General features: G+C 41.3%; 1 protein-coding gene across 2 annotated transcripts in view; it reads left to right on the top strand.

Annotated features, from left to right (window-relative positions):
- PIK3R4 (phosphoinositide-3-kinase regulatory subunit 4) overlaps window positions 1-15,026 on the top strand; it is a 66,560-nt gene that overhangs the window by 29,542 nt on the left and 21,992 nt on the right. For both annotated transcript variants that reach the window (XM_020987260.2, XM_020987261.2), the window contains exons 9-12: window positions 4,787-4,990; window positions 8,341-8,542; window positions 11,494-11,693; window positions 13,794-14,004. In XM_020987260.2, coding sequence (XP_020842919.1) covers window positions 4,787-4,990; window positions 8,341-8,542; window positions 11,494-11,693; window positions 13,794-14,004 — 817 coding nt within the window. The remainder of the gene's footprint in view (window positions 1-4,786; window positions 4,991-8,340; window positions 8,543-11,493; window positions 11,694-13,793; window positions 14,005-15,026) is intronic.

Below are 15,026 nucleotides of genomic sequence, written 5' to 3'. Positions count from 1 at the left end.
AAAATGAAAAAGTAGTTCACAACTAATGAAGAAAAAAGTAAAAGCAATTTTAGGAGCTATCACCCTACTCTATGCCAATAAAACTGACAGTCTGAATCAAATGGGTGAATATTTATAAAAATATAAATTGCCTAGATCAACAGAACAGGAAATAAAATACTTAAATAGGCCTATCTTAGAAAAAAGAAATTGAATAAGCCATGAATTAACTTCCAAAGGTAAAAGCCCAGCATCAGTTAGATTTACAAGTGAATTCTACCAAACATTAAAAAACAATTCTGATACTATAGAAACTGTTTGAGAAAATAAATAAAGAAGGTATCTTACCAAACTACTTCCATGACACAAATACAGTATTGACACATAAGCCAACAGAGAGTAAAAACAGAAAAAGGAAACTGTAGGCCAATTTCTGTAATGAATATTGATACAAAAATTTTAAATAAAATGTTAATAGGGATACTACAGCAATATATCACAGAAATTATACACTATGACCAAGTTGGATTTATACTAGGAATACAGGGCTAGTTCAATATTAAGAAAACCATAAACCTAATTGACCATATCAGTAACAAAAACAACAAAAATTAGGTGGTTAGTTCATTACGTGCCCAAAAAGCTTTTGACAAAATACAACACCCATGGGGGGGGAGGGAGGGGGAAGGGAGGAACTGTAGAATGCTACTAGAAAGTACAGAAATAAATAGAACTTCTTTAAAATGATAAGTAGTATCTTTCCTAATTCCAAAATGAAGTGTTACTTGTAATGGGAATAAGCTAGAAGCCTTTCTAGTAAGATCAGGAGTAGAGCAAAGATTTTCATTATCGTCTTTACTGTTTACCTAGAAATTCTAGGTATAGCAAGAAGAAAAGAAAAAGACATTGATAGAATGAGCATAAGAAAATGTGGTAATAAAACTATTAATTTCTGTAGATGATATGCTAGTTTACTTACAGAATTCTAGAGAATCAACTAAAAACTAATTGAAACAACTAATAACATCAGCAAAGTTGCAGGATATAAAATAAATCATCAGCACTGGTGTATATTATCAGCAAAATGCTTTAAGAGGAGATAAAGAAGTTCCATTTAAAATAACTGTGAACAGTATAAAATATTTGGGAGTCTACTTGCCAAGTCACAAATAGAAACTATATGAACAAAATTACAAAGCACTCTTAAATAATGACAGATTTGAGTAATTGGAGAAGTAATAATTGGTCTTGGGTAGGCCAAGCGATTGTAATAAAAATGACATCACTACTAAATTAGTTTATTCAATGCCATACCAGTCAAACTACTAAAGAATTACTTGATAGAGCAAGAAAAAATATTAACAATATTCGTCTGACCAAAAAGTCAGGAATATCAAAGGAATGGGAAAAAAATGAGAAAGTGGCCTAATAACACCAGATCTCAAACTGTACTTCAAACTGTAATCATCATACTGGGTAAGAAATAGAGAGGTTAATCAGTGGAACAGATCAGGTACACAATATATGAAAGCAAGGGGCACAGTAACCGAGAGTTTTGAGAAATCCAAAGATGGCAGCTATTGAACTAGGTACTGTTAGGAAAATTCTAATGTAGAGTGGCAGACACTAAATATAGATCAACCTCTCACACTACATACCAAGATAAACCCAAATTGGGTACATGATTTAGACATAAAGAATGATATCATAAGCAAATTAGTGGAACATGGAAGAAATTGACTCTTAGATCGGGGAAGAGTTTATGAACAAATGAGGTAGAGTTTTAGGAAGTAATTTTGATCACACAACATTACAAACAAAACCAGTGTAGCTAAAATTAGAAGGAAAGCAAGAAACTGGGAAAAAAATCTTTGCTTCAGGTTTCTCTGTTGATAAAAGTCTCATTTCTAAGACATATAGAGAACTGAATCAGATTTACAAGAAGAGCCATACCCCAATTGATAAATTGTCACAGGATATGAATGGACATTTTTCAGAAGAAATCCAAGCCATCAATGGTCATATTAAAAAATGCTGTAATCACTAATAGAGAAATAAAAATGTAAATAACTGAGAGGCCACTTCACACCCATCAGATTGACTGACAAAAAAGGAAAGCAACAAATGCTGGAGGGGCTGTGGGAAAATAGGTGCACAAATGCACTCTTGTTGGAGCTGTGAACTAGTCTGGCTGTTGTGGAAAACAGCCTGGAACTCTGCCCCTGAAGCTAATAAACTGTGCATGGCCCAGCACTTCCATTGCTAGGTCTTTACCCCATAGAGAGCAAGAAAGAAGGAAAGGAGGTCCAGATGTACAAAATCATTTATAGCTGCTCTTGTTTTGTGTTAGCAAAGAATTGACTCACAGTGTAGAGCAGGCTGAGTAAGTTACAGAATAAAAATGTAATGGGATACTATTGTGCTGCAAGAAATAATCTAGGGGATGGTTTCAGAAAAGTTGAGGAAGACCTGCATGATCTGATGCAAAGTGAAGTAAGCTGCTGAACCAGGAGAACAATTTATACAGTAACAGCCATATTGTGAAGATAATGCACTCTGAAAGGCTTCGCAACTCTGACCATCAGAACGACCAGCCACAGGTCCAGAGGACTCACGGTGAGATGTACTGTTGACCTCCATATAGAGGCGACTGGATAGTCAAGACGCCACCTTCCTGACGTTCCTCTTCAGGAATGAAGGACAAACGAGAGAGGCGGTAGACTCAGACTGCACATTAGAACAGATCTTCTTCCCTTTTTTCCTTTTCTTTATGCTTTTTGGATGTGGTGAAACTGGAGATCTATTTTGCATGACTATACATATTTGTAATGGGTTTTGTACTCCTTGCCTTTTCAGTTGGCGGGAGAGTTGTGGGGGAGGAGAGAGAGAATTCAGAAAATAAAATTGTGTTTAAAGTAAAATCACCAAAAAGTTTAGTGTGTTGGAATATTAGCTATTACATTGTTTCTTGATCAAATGAGGCACCTAGAAGTTTAGCACTTAGTGAGGTTTAGGTCTTTGTTGCATATATGCAGAAACCATTTACGCAGCCTGTGAGAGTTTAGACCCATCATCCAGATAAACAGCCGCTTCTCCAAACCTATTTCTAAGCGGAATGGAATGTTGCAGGCTGCTTCAGGCAGTCATGGGGTACTGCTAAGGTGATCTTGAAATGTCCTGTTCTTGCCATTTAAAACCATGTCCTCCATTTGGAAATTCACATGCCCCTGTGGATTTCCTCCCTTGCTTTTTCTCTGCCAACCCAGCTTTCTTTTTGTTGGAATAAAACCACCTCTGGAACGGGTATCTTTTGGAGTCTGAGAGTCTTTGGCTGTTCCTTCAACCATCAGTTTGTCCCGGTAGATTTGTCCATTCCTAGGAAATGTCATGTTCTTTAGAATCGTTGATTCTCTACCCCCTGAGCACTTTCTACCATGGTGTTTTTATGTGGAAGAGTATGGACACAGTAAACAGGAGCAAAGAAGTCCTTTTTAAAAAAAAAAAAGAAAAACTTTTATGGATATCTTTTGTTTTTACGTTACCTAAATTTCTCCCTATATTTTTTTCTCCTCTGAGAGCCATCCCATATAACAAAGTGTTTTTTTAAAGAAACAAAGAAGAAAAAGAAGAGAAAAACCCTAGCAATATCAGTCAATACATTGAGAAAAATCTGAAAACACAGGGTATCCCCAAAGTCTTAAGCTTTGACAGCTTAAAACTACACTGAGACTAAGAACTCAAGTTATGTGCTTGTGGACCTCCTGCCTGTAAGAGGCCTTTCTCAAAGTGGATTCGAGCTGTCTTAGAAATCAGACCTAATGTTATCTGAACCTGAACTTAGCCATGAAATTATTGCTCTCACAACTGCTCTGCTTTGCTTGGGCCTTTTCCTCTTGTTCACTGAATGCTTGCAGTGCATCAAATTGCCCAATGTCATCATAGTCATGGGGAGAGTCTTAGGAAATTAGGGAGCAGCTGCCAATGCATTTGTAATGATTTTCAGTGAAAGTTTAGTGTGGGATAAGTGGGACGTATATGTGAGTTGTTAGAAGTCAACACCTACAACTCGCTTTTTCTTCCAAGCAAAGCTCATTTTTTGGCTTTTGTTTTCATCTGTTTATGATTTGCTTTTAGCAACATTTAAGTGTGTAAGAGGAGTTTGAGAAGTCAGTGTGACTGCAGTGAGGAAGGTTCAGTTGCACATATGCGTAGTTTAATTTAATAGATTAAATAATTTGGCGGAACCCAAGGATTTCCCTCCATTTTGGAAAGCACTGACTTTGAGGGTAGCCTAGGGCATAGCTTACATTCTGGCAGATGCAGTCAGCCAGGAAAACCTGCCTTCAGTTGTTGACCGTCATTGCTGCAGGTGTGGGTGGCACTATGAATGCTTATACTACAGTGTTTGGGAATCCGGGTGTTTTTAAGTCCTGGAGGTCATGTGCTATTTAGATATAGTCTGCATAAAGACAGACCAATGGCTTATGAAAGTGTCTAGATAAAGACATTTATTAGCTGCCTTTTAGCTTTCAACCTTTATGTAGGTTCATTATGAATGTCGTTTTCTTGGGAAGAGTAATTGGCTGCTAATGAAGAAGCTTTAGCAGGAACTCTTACTCAGCTATTGAGAACTGGCATTCATTTCTCTTCTGAACTTTAAACAGTGAACAATGGGGATGTCTTAGACTTTCTTTAGGAAGAAAATAACTGCTTTTCCTTGGAGAATTTGTTTTCTTGAAGTAAGTCTTGGCTTGCTTTTTACTCTGTCATGGTCTAGGTTGATGATTTTTTCTTTTTTCCAATGCAGATTGATAAGGAAATTGTTCTCCTCAGTGTTCTCCAAGAGCCTGTGAGCCGCTCCATCTTTGATTATGCCTTGAGGTCCAAAGATATTGCTAGCCTTTTCAGACATCTGCAGATGCGGCAGAAGAAACGGAATGGCTCTCTCCCCGACTGCCCCCCACCCGAGGATCCGGCTATAGCACAGCTTCTGAAGAAATTGCTCTCACAGGTGTTATCACATTTTGAAAATTACCATTGATTAGCACAGGTTTAACCATATTGTCTGCCTTGTTTAAAAGTTTCCTTGATGGCTTATTTTTACACTGTAGTCATTAATTGCTATTTACCCACATCTTCATTGAGCCTTCCCTTGTAAAAAAGAAAAACCGTCAAGCCTATAGGCTTAACCGAACCACTGCCAGTCCCCCCTTTTACCCTAGAGCGGAGGGAAATGTCTCATTAGGTCTGTTGATTAGATTAGAGTGGGAGCAGATTGAGGTAGGGACAAACTCAATATCTTTCTCTTTTTTTTTTTTGCTTTTCCATTGTGTATTTCTACATTTATTCCATCTTCTTTGGTACACATGAATCCTGGGTACACTGATCACAGGGTAGATAGACTTCATAAAATAGGGCACTCACCAGAAAATTGCTCCAACCTTAATAAGCATCACTCAGGTGTCATTGCTGAAATTCCCATTTAGAAGGACATAAAATAATATGTGTTTTTTTTTTTAATCAGCTGCCTGTTCATTTTGTCACGTCAGGCTGCAGAGAAAAGGGCAAGAGGCAGGCAGGCTGGTCTAGCCTAACCAGTCATTTCCATTGGCTTCAGAAGTAGATAGGGTCATAATTGAAGAGGCAAGAAGAGAACCGAGGAAGAGACAGTTAAACCGGCAGGTGGAAGGGGAGGGGCAAAGGTGTGTTGTTGGCCCCTGACCGCAACCCAGACCAAGCTCCTTTTCTTTCTGCCCTTGTCCTGGTCTCTTTTCCTTCCTCCTTTGGATTATGCATCTGTGCTGGGCACTTGGACAGGTACTAGGTCTGGGAACCATCCATGACCTCTCTCTTTCCCCCCTTGCACAGTATATCCACAGCCCTTCCCTCCACCAGAAGTTCTCTGCTCCAGCAGCATCTTAGGTTAAGTGAGCTGTTAGGGGCTGGCCTTGGAACCTTTAATAATTCATTCCAAATGACCAGTGCAGCCTTTTTAAAAGTTGGAGACTGTCGGTGCTGCAGCTGTTTAGCAAGGGCTCATCATCTGAAATGCTCTTTTGGACAGAACTCAGTGCTCTTGGCGTTCGGTAGAACTTTCCTGCTCATGCTGTGTCAAGTGTAAAGAAATATTTGGCCTCACTCTTTCTCACTCCTCTTTTTAAAGGGCAAGGCTTTAGATTGACCATCTCTAGCTTTTTTAATGAATTCTTTGTTCTTAAGAAAAGTTCCAAAGTCCTTTACCCAGCATGGCTTTGGCATTTTTAGTTTAATGTTTTCCCCTGCGTTAGTCCTTGCTAGCCCTTTGACCACGTGGACTCAGCCCCACACACTCTTCCATTGCGCGTTGGCTTTTGATTTGATTCCACCAGACGAGCTACATACGTGCTCAGAATACCAAGCCGAGAACGTGCCTTAACACAAGAGAGAAAAAAGTAGAAGTTGGGTCAGGTTTTTTTCAAGAAATTGGCCAATTGAGATTTTTTGCTGAATTGTTCTGATGAAGTGAGGATTGGGTTATATAGATAAAGGCAAATTGGCTCGTGGTTTTATTTGAGCATTTGTTATTAGGCCCAAACAGATTGAGATAGTTTACTTAAAAAGTGTGTGCCCTCTGGAGTCCTGTTGGCAGTGTCCTTGCCTTCTTACAGAGGACCCTCAAGCTGCTTCTCTGTTCTAAAATAGCATTAGTAGATCACTTGAAATATCCCCATTTAACTGAGGGGTTGGGTAGTGGATTGAATATTATAGGCTTAAGCCGAGAACCGGAATAGCTGACTGCAAAACAATTGGATTTTGCTTAGCATGTTTGGGACTCTCCATCCAGGGCTTGTGTAGAGTGCGGCCGCATCTCAGGCACTGACACTTGTGTGTTATAATTGGTAGCTGAGATGTTACTCCTCCCTATTTCTTATATATATATATATTATTATTATTATTACCTCTCACAAAGCACAAGAGGAAGACTGTTCTGCAGCTTAGAGAGAGGGATTTCGAATCAGACTGGAGACCTGCGTTTTGCTCTTCATCTCTCCTTACAAAGGTTGTTTGAGCCTCTGGACCCTTATTTTCTCCTTTATCTTTATAGAGAAGGAAATGCATATTTTCCCAGCACATCAGAGGGAGTTTGGTGGATTTGTGCTACATTTTCTGTGAGTTCCTTGGAGAAAGGTGCAGTAAAAAGAAATGAAAGAAGTGGGTAGAGGCGTTTCTGTTTTTGAGAGATGGCCAGTAACACAGTTCCCGTTTTACCATCTAAACATGGAATGTGAAGAAAGAACAGCATTTATTGCAGCTATAAAAATGTCCACCTTAAACATGGGATCAATACTGTTTTAGTAGGAAAAGAAGCCAGAAGCATGTTGTTGTTTGTATAAAACAAGTGTCCCAGGTTAACATTAGGCAATCATTCATTCCAAGGTTCCCCTGGGCTTATTCTGTGACCTCTGTGGCCGTTTGATTAACATTAGTAGTTTTAAAACTGTTTAATCTTTGCTATCATTGACCATTTTAGAGGCATTAACTTTGTGATTTTTATTTTTCATGACAATTATGAAATAGAGATTATATCATAAAAATTGCTGTATTTATACTATGAAATCATAAGATTATAAACATTATAAAATTGCAAATTTCATGAGAATTATACAATTATCTATGGAGACCAAGATGTTTTAGCTCCTTTAAGTAAAGGAATGGGGCCCCATTTTGGCAAATTGGATCACAGATCAGTGGTTTTGAGAGTGAATGAAATCAGAGCTGTAAGGAGGAAAAGGTGTGGCCACATGCCCATCCCCAGAGTACAGAAGAATTGATTGATTTTGTTCAGCTTTGTGATTTATTGTTGCATGTTGAGATCAGAGGTCTGCTAAATAGAGACTGCTTTCTTCTACCAGGTATGTAGGGAGTGGAGAAGGTTCCTCTCGACTCCAAATATTGATTATTTCCTCTGTTTATCTTCTAGGCCCTGCCACTGTCTTACATATACCAAGCACTTGAAGTTCACTGAATTCAATTTGACTTGGTCTATTTTATTGCTCATTTAGCAAACACATGGACATTGTTTATAGACTGGTGGTAATTTAAGTTGTTTGACCACTGGTTTTCTGAAGAAAATAAAGCAGAACCAGGAACTGATTTGCTCCTATCCTTAGCTTACTCTTGCTGTTTTTCCTCAGAACCATGAAGACAAACATCTCAACTGGTCACTTTCTTTAGAAAAGCTGAGCTGACTTATGTATGTTTTGGCATCTTACCCATGTTCTCAGCTTGCTGAGATTTGTCCCTTGGTTGGGGGAGGGAGGAGATCCCTCTACGTATGTTGGTTCTTATGGAAACAACTTAAAAGTTCATTTATCGTTGTAGGGAATGACTGAGGAGGAAGAAGACAAGCTTTTAGCACTGAAGGACTTCATGATGAAATCCAATAAGGCTAAGGCCAATATAGTGGACCAGAGTCACCTGCATGACAGCAGCCAGAAAGGAGTCATTGACTTGGCTGCTCTTGGCATAACTGGGAGGCAAGTGGACCTTGTTAAAACCAAGCAAGAGCCAGAGGACAAGCGAGGTTGGTGCCGTCTCTGGTTTTTTGCCCAGTACATTGTTATCATTGGCAGCTTAACAGAACTGGTTTCAACAAATCAGTACTAATATAAAAAAGCCACATATGAATTCCTTAAAACTTTAATGCCCACAGAAAGTGAGATAATTTGGTTGGTCACTTCATATGGGCTGTGGGATTTCTCATCTGAAAGGCAATTCATTTCATCCTGCTTCAGGGTGGTGCTTTTGTATGGATCAGTGATTTTCTCAGATTTTCTCAGTGTTCCCTCTGCTAGTACCGATCATAGCCCATCCCCACCTTCTCATCCTTTGGGATTCATGTTCAGATTCTTATATCAGTATTTTCCAAACGACTTAGCCACTGTGTGGGATGTATGACTCTGTGTCTTTTAAGGCTTCACAGGCGCTTAGAAATGCATTTCTCCATTGCCTTTGGTTTGCCCACAGTTTTGACATTTCAGAAACTCTGGTGTAACATTACTGAGGAAATAATGTATTTTTTTAAAAGATGGATTAGTGGGGGCGCCTAGGTGGCGCAATGGATAGAGTATGGGCTCTGGAGTCAGGAGGATCCGAGTTAAAATCTGGCCTCAGACACTTGACGCTTCCTAGCTATGTGACCCCGGGCAAGTCACTTAACACTGATTGCCGCCCATGCCCCCCCCCCCTTGGTGTTGTCAGGGAGCGTGAAGAACACTAAAGGTAAATAGTGTAAAAGGAGGCAAAAGTTACTTCTCTTGTAGGTACCAAGGCCGCAGACAAAAATGAGATGGTACATTTTCTAAAGGAGTTTTCATTCTACAAGGGCCTCTGTAATCTATATATCTGTATCTATCTGTCTAAAATGTATGTGTGTATCTGTCTCTTTTATCTTTCTACCTAAAATCTATCTATGTATGTAGATATCTGTGATCTATCCATCTATCTTTTGGTCTGTTGATAAATTTAAAAAGAAAGAAACAAACCAAGATGATATGAGTGGAAGGAGAAGGTTATGCATAGGAGGGTGGACTGCAATGAACCCTTGATGGAGGCTAAGAATTGTACGAGGCTGACATGAGGGGAGAGCTCTGTCCAGGCATGAGGAGAGAGAGCCTTTGTGCAGATGGAAGACGGGACGTGGGGATGTAGAACATTTGGCAGGCCAGTTTCTTTGGAATTCAGGGAATGAGAAGTTGAATAATGTGAAATAAGACAGAAGGTTTTAAATGCATTAGTGTAAGATGTTCTTTTGCTTCAGATGCGCACCTTCTTAGAGCACTTCCCAGTTTACAAAGGACTTTCACTTTCACCCGTATTACTGATTGTTCCCCACCACAACTATCCATAATTACGATATCCATCCCTTACCAGTGTGGGACCAGACCCTGAGGTTCAGCGGACTTGCTTGGTGGCTCTGCAGTTAGCTAGCAAATAGAGCTTGGACTCCTACTCCTATCTCTGCTCTTTGAGCGTTCTTCCTATAGCGTTGTTGTCTGGCTCTAGAAATAGAAAAAGGCGGAGGGAGCAAAGGAACCGTCTCCTCCTTGAGCATTACTGAGCGGACAGAAGCCCTTGTGATGTAAAAGCTAGTTACTGTGTGATCAGGTCGAATGCTGAGGACCTGGTGTTGTCTTTGTTCTTGACTCTTTCTGCAAATGTCGCATTAGATGCCAAAGGATGCCTTCTACTTTAAATCCAAGAACAAGATTTGGAAGGCGTATGATAACAGTAGAGAGCCAGCTGCACAGATTATGCTAGTTTGTTGTGTTTTACGTTAGTACGTGGCTGTAGGGATCCCTTTCTATTTGAGTTTGACACCTGGTCCGGTCCAGCCCTCCCATCTTATATAAGAAGCCATTGTGGGAGTGACACAGCAGTCTTTTGATTGGAGCCTAGGACTTCTGAGTCCAAATCCAATGCCTCCCCCCCCCCTTTTTTTTTCTTCCCATGGGAGGTACCCGATGGAGTGGAAGGAGCGTCATGCTTGGAGTCAGGAAGACCTGAGTTATGACCCTGCCTCTGCTGCCTCCTTCTGAGTGTGTTGGCCCAGTGTCTGATATTGGGTGGGGAGTGCCCACCCTGATGGGGTCATGGCGTCATAGCTCCTGAGAGCGTAGGTGCGGGAGCTCCCATTCAGGGTGCTGTAAAATACGCAGAGCACTTTGCTTCACCACACTCGTTGGAGGTAAGGGCTACGTGAATTGGGGCCTCTGTGTTTTGTAGAAAATCACATAGATGTTTAACCGCTCGGCTCCTGACTTCCCTGAAGCAGGGCTCGGCCTTGGTCTCCCCATCCCCAGTCTAGGACTTTTCCCGCTACACAGTGCTGGTTGTCACTTAAAAAGACCTCGCTCTCCCTCTGCTGTGCTAAGGCGTCCTTGCAAGGATAGATTTCGCCCTCTTACTAGTTTGCTTTCCTGATAAGGAGTGCTAGGACCTTGATCCAAAAGGCAAGTGCTTTCTACTCTGATAAGGTCGTTTCTTGAGGCCCAGCTAGCTTTGGGAGGGAAGAGGACGGAGACAGAAGGAAGGAACCAGCGTGGCCTACAGACTGTACCAGGGCGTCTTAAACTTTTTCCGCTTGTGGCCCTTTCAGCGCTTCTTAAACTGTGAAGGGCTGGACCGGATGAGCATCCTCTCTTCCCCATCCCTAGGGCTGACTTCCGCTCTGCCCCTAGTTGGCATTGTGAGCTCTGGGAATCCACCATGGCCACTGCTCACAACTGTTCTATCTGTCTTGGCCTCCTTGGGGATCTGCTGAGAGACAATGAGTCAATTTCTAAGTAATTTTGAGATTCCAGAGAAGACACAAAACAGTATTATTGTTAAATGACATGTGTGATTAGAGTGTAGAAGCTGTTTATCAGCCTTTCATGAAGCAAGGTAGATCGCCACCTGAATGATTTCAGAGCATATGTGCTTTTAGAAATCTACATTTATACCCTGTAACAGTTCTTGGATATATTTCCACAGCCAGGAAACATGTAAAACAGGATTCAAATGTCAATGAAGAATGGAAGAGCATGTTTGGGTCGCTGGAACCAGCTCACATCCCCCAGGCCCTCCCGAAAGGACACGGGCCATCAAGTGATCAGGAAGCCACTCAGACAGGCAGACCTCTTCGTTCTGAGTCTTCGGCTGGCCTTGGCATAACCCTGTCATCTTCTCCACAGGTACTGTGAGAGCAGTCATGTGTTAGATTTCTTCCGGTTTTCTGTCTAATAAGTCAAAATTAGGCTATACTGGAACTTCACTGGGTATCATGACCTTGACTGTGTTGGCGTAGAGGACCCAGATTAAGGAGTTTGTAGGTAATTGGGAACCACGGAATGTTTTTGAGCAGTACGGTAAAATAAATAGATCTCCCCCCTCAAAAGATTCTCTTTTCAGCTTTGTGGAGGCTGATTTGAAGAGGGGAGATGGTGGAATCAGAAGGACCAGTGAGGCTGCCATTAAGGGGTGCAGAAAAGAAAGTGTGAGCAGAAAAAAGGTAGATACAAGAAAGGCTAGAGATTGTTTGGATATGGTGAGGAAGAGGAAGAAGTCACTGATAGTGCCGAGATTATGAACTAGGGGGACTGGTTCATATAGCAAGAGGTAGTTAGGAAGACCTTAGTTCAAATAACTGCCTTAGACATGTCTGTACTGTGTGACCCTGGGCAAGTTACTTAACCTCTTTTTGCTTCAACATCCTCCCCTGTGAAATGGGAGTAATAGTACCTATTTTACAGAGTTATCGTGAGGTTCAGGTGAGATAATCTTTGTAAAGTGCTTAGCGTGGTGCTGGGCACGTAGTAGGTGCCATATCAGTACTTATTCCGTTGACTTCCCATTGGGAGAATATAGCAGTACCCTCAGTTGAAACAGGCATGTCGGGAGGGATAAGGGTAGGTTTAGAGGAGGGGGAGGGGGTTGATGACTTGTGTTTTGATCATATTGCGTTTCCCGTGATGATGGCACACCCAGAGAGAGAGATCTTATAGGGCAGTTAACTGGGAATGATGAAAATCTTCATATGAACTGATGGAAGGGGAAGTGAGCAGAGCCGGGAGAGCACTGGACACAATCACAGCATTGCCAATGGCAAGAACAGTGGCCACAGAAACTGCAACCAGATGTTTTAAAGTGACAAAGCACAAGCTTGGTCTCCAAGAAGAGACATGGGGAAGACACCTTTGGCCCACTCGCGCAGAGGTCGAGATCCGTGGGTGTGGAACATCGCGTGTAACATTGGAGTTTTCTCAACGTGTTCATCAGTTTTGCCAAATTTTTCCCCCCTTGTTCTTTTCCTTAAAAAACCAAACCTTTGTTTTAAGGGATGACTATTTGGGAGGGGTTAGGGAGAGGAATACTGGGAGAAAGTGAGGTGATAATAAGAACAAAATAAAAATGAATTTAAAAAAATGACGTATGACTGGAGTTTAGGTGAGAGATTAGAGTGGACAGATAGATTGAAGCATCATCTGTATAGACATAATTCTTGAATTCATGGTAGCAGAAAAGCTCTTTGAGAAAGAGTGTATGGGGGCAGGAAGGTGGCGAAGTGGATAGAGCATCAGCCCTGAAGTCAGGAAGACCTGAGTTCAAATCTGCCTCAGACCAAATACTTGACGCTAGCTGTGTGACCCTGGGCAAGTCACTTAACCCCAATTGCCTTTAAAAAAAAAAAGAAAGAAAGACCGAGTATACAGATAGAAGGGAGGAGAACCTGGGGGAGTGCCCTAGGGAACAGGTCCTCAAGTTCAGAGGGGGGCAGAAGATGGATAATGATTTGTTTTAATGAGAAAGTCCAAGAAGACCTGAATTCAAATCCTAACCTGTCTCTGTGGCCCAAGGCAAGTCACTTAACCTCTCAGTGACTCAGAAACTCATTGGGAGTTCCTTGTCCTAATGAAATCACAGGTCTTTACCCTTCAAAGTAACATATATAAAGAGCTGGTTTCATGTGTTGTCCATCACTGAGGGATTCCTTGTCTGATCTCTTGTGTTTACTTACCAGAACACTTCTGTGCCAGTTCTTTGATTTTGTAATGATGTTGATTTGGGTGTTTGTTCCAAAGGCTGAGACTGTAAACCTTCCGGTCCAGTCCTTCCCATGCTGTGCAACCTTTGGGTGTGGGGAGGGGTCTGCTACTGGGGACTTGCCTTGCTTTCTCCTGACATTGTATTGTTTCTGAATCATGAATAATTTGTTTATAGAAACTTCCATGTGAAGGTTTCTAGAATTTTTCAGTATTTCTGTCATGACACAAATGTTTGTACATGATTCACAGGCTCCTGAAATGTCAGCCCTCCAAATTAGGAAACCTGCAGGACAGGTGTTAAGCAGCACGGTTTTACCTTCCACCTACCAAATACGCGTCACGACCTGTAAGACGGAGCTTCAGCAGCTGGTCCAGCAGAAGCGAGAGCAATGTCACGCGGAAAGGATAGCCAAGCAGATGATGGAGAATGCTGAGTGGGAGAGCAAACCACCACCACCAGGTAACAGCCTAATTGCCATTCTTGTCTGCTCCAGGGTCTCCTCAGCTTGGTGAAGATGACCTTCACTCTTTAAAGGGGAAGTGTTTTGTTTTTAAGAATTGTCAAACATACTGATATTATATGAGTGAGTTCTGAATTTTAACCTGGGAAATTTGTATTTTAGGTTCTGTGTGTATGATCAGATATTATTTTTAGGTTTTTAGCAGTGTGTTTTTAACCTGAAAACCCCTGAGAATAGACAGCATAAATCTGTATATACCTGGACCCACAGGGGGGATGTGCGCATTTGTGGATCCTTGGATATGCCACTGGGAAAGAGTTGGAGCTTCAGACCTCTGGTGAGCTGTACTCCAGATTCTAAAATTGCCAACTGGTGCACCTGGTGCACCAGGGGTGCTAATCGTCTCTCTGAATTTAGGCTGATGTTTGTGGAGTGTCAGTTTTGTGGTGCCACCCCTCCCTTAGAATCAGAAGTAGTTCGTTCTGAACTTGTAGCCATTTCATTCTTTAATGGTCTCTCTTTATGAGTGTCCTTAACCAGACCAATGGATTTTATTCATCCATCAAAGGAAAGCGATCCACTTTTGGGTTTCAGGAGGTGTGCAATCACAGTTTGCTTTTAAAATTTCCTTCTTTGAACACTTCCGTGGGCATATTAAATTGATTTTTTTTCTAGAGGTGTGTGTTCAACCTACATGGGCAGATGGTCTTGACGTGGTGGCAGAGCATTATGATTGCTTTTAAACCCAGTGCAGCCTGGGTACAGAACAAATCCTGCTCCTCTTTTTCAGATTATGAGCAGGAACTCTTGGGGGGAAGATGATTTATTCTTGACTTGCATATAGCCTTGTTCCTCACAGTTAGCCATTGCTGGCAGAAATCCTTATTCTTTCTTGTTTAAAAAAAGAAAGAAAGAAAGAAATAATGTTCTCCAAAAATGTTATATTTATCACATGATTAGCCAGAAAAGTTGGCTCCCACTTCACTCAGATCTTCCTCATGGCTCTAATTTTGAAGCTTGT

This window comes from Phascolarctos cinereus, unplaced genomic scaffold (assembly GCF_003287225.1).
Source record: "Phascolarctos cinereus isolate Bilbo 61053 unplaced genomic scaffold, phaCin_HiC Scaffold_1;HRSCAF=81, whole genome shotgun sequence".
In the NCBI taxonomy this organism is placed as follows: domain Eukaryota; kingdom Metazoa; phylum Chordata; class Mammalia; order Diprotodontia; family Phascolarctidae; genus Phascolarctos; species Phascolarctos cinereus.
Note: the sequence above shows the minus strand (reverse complement) of the source record. Positions and strands in the feature narration are given on the sequence as shown.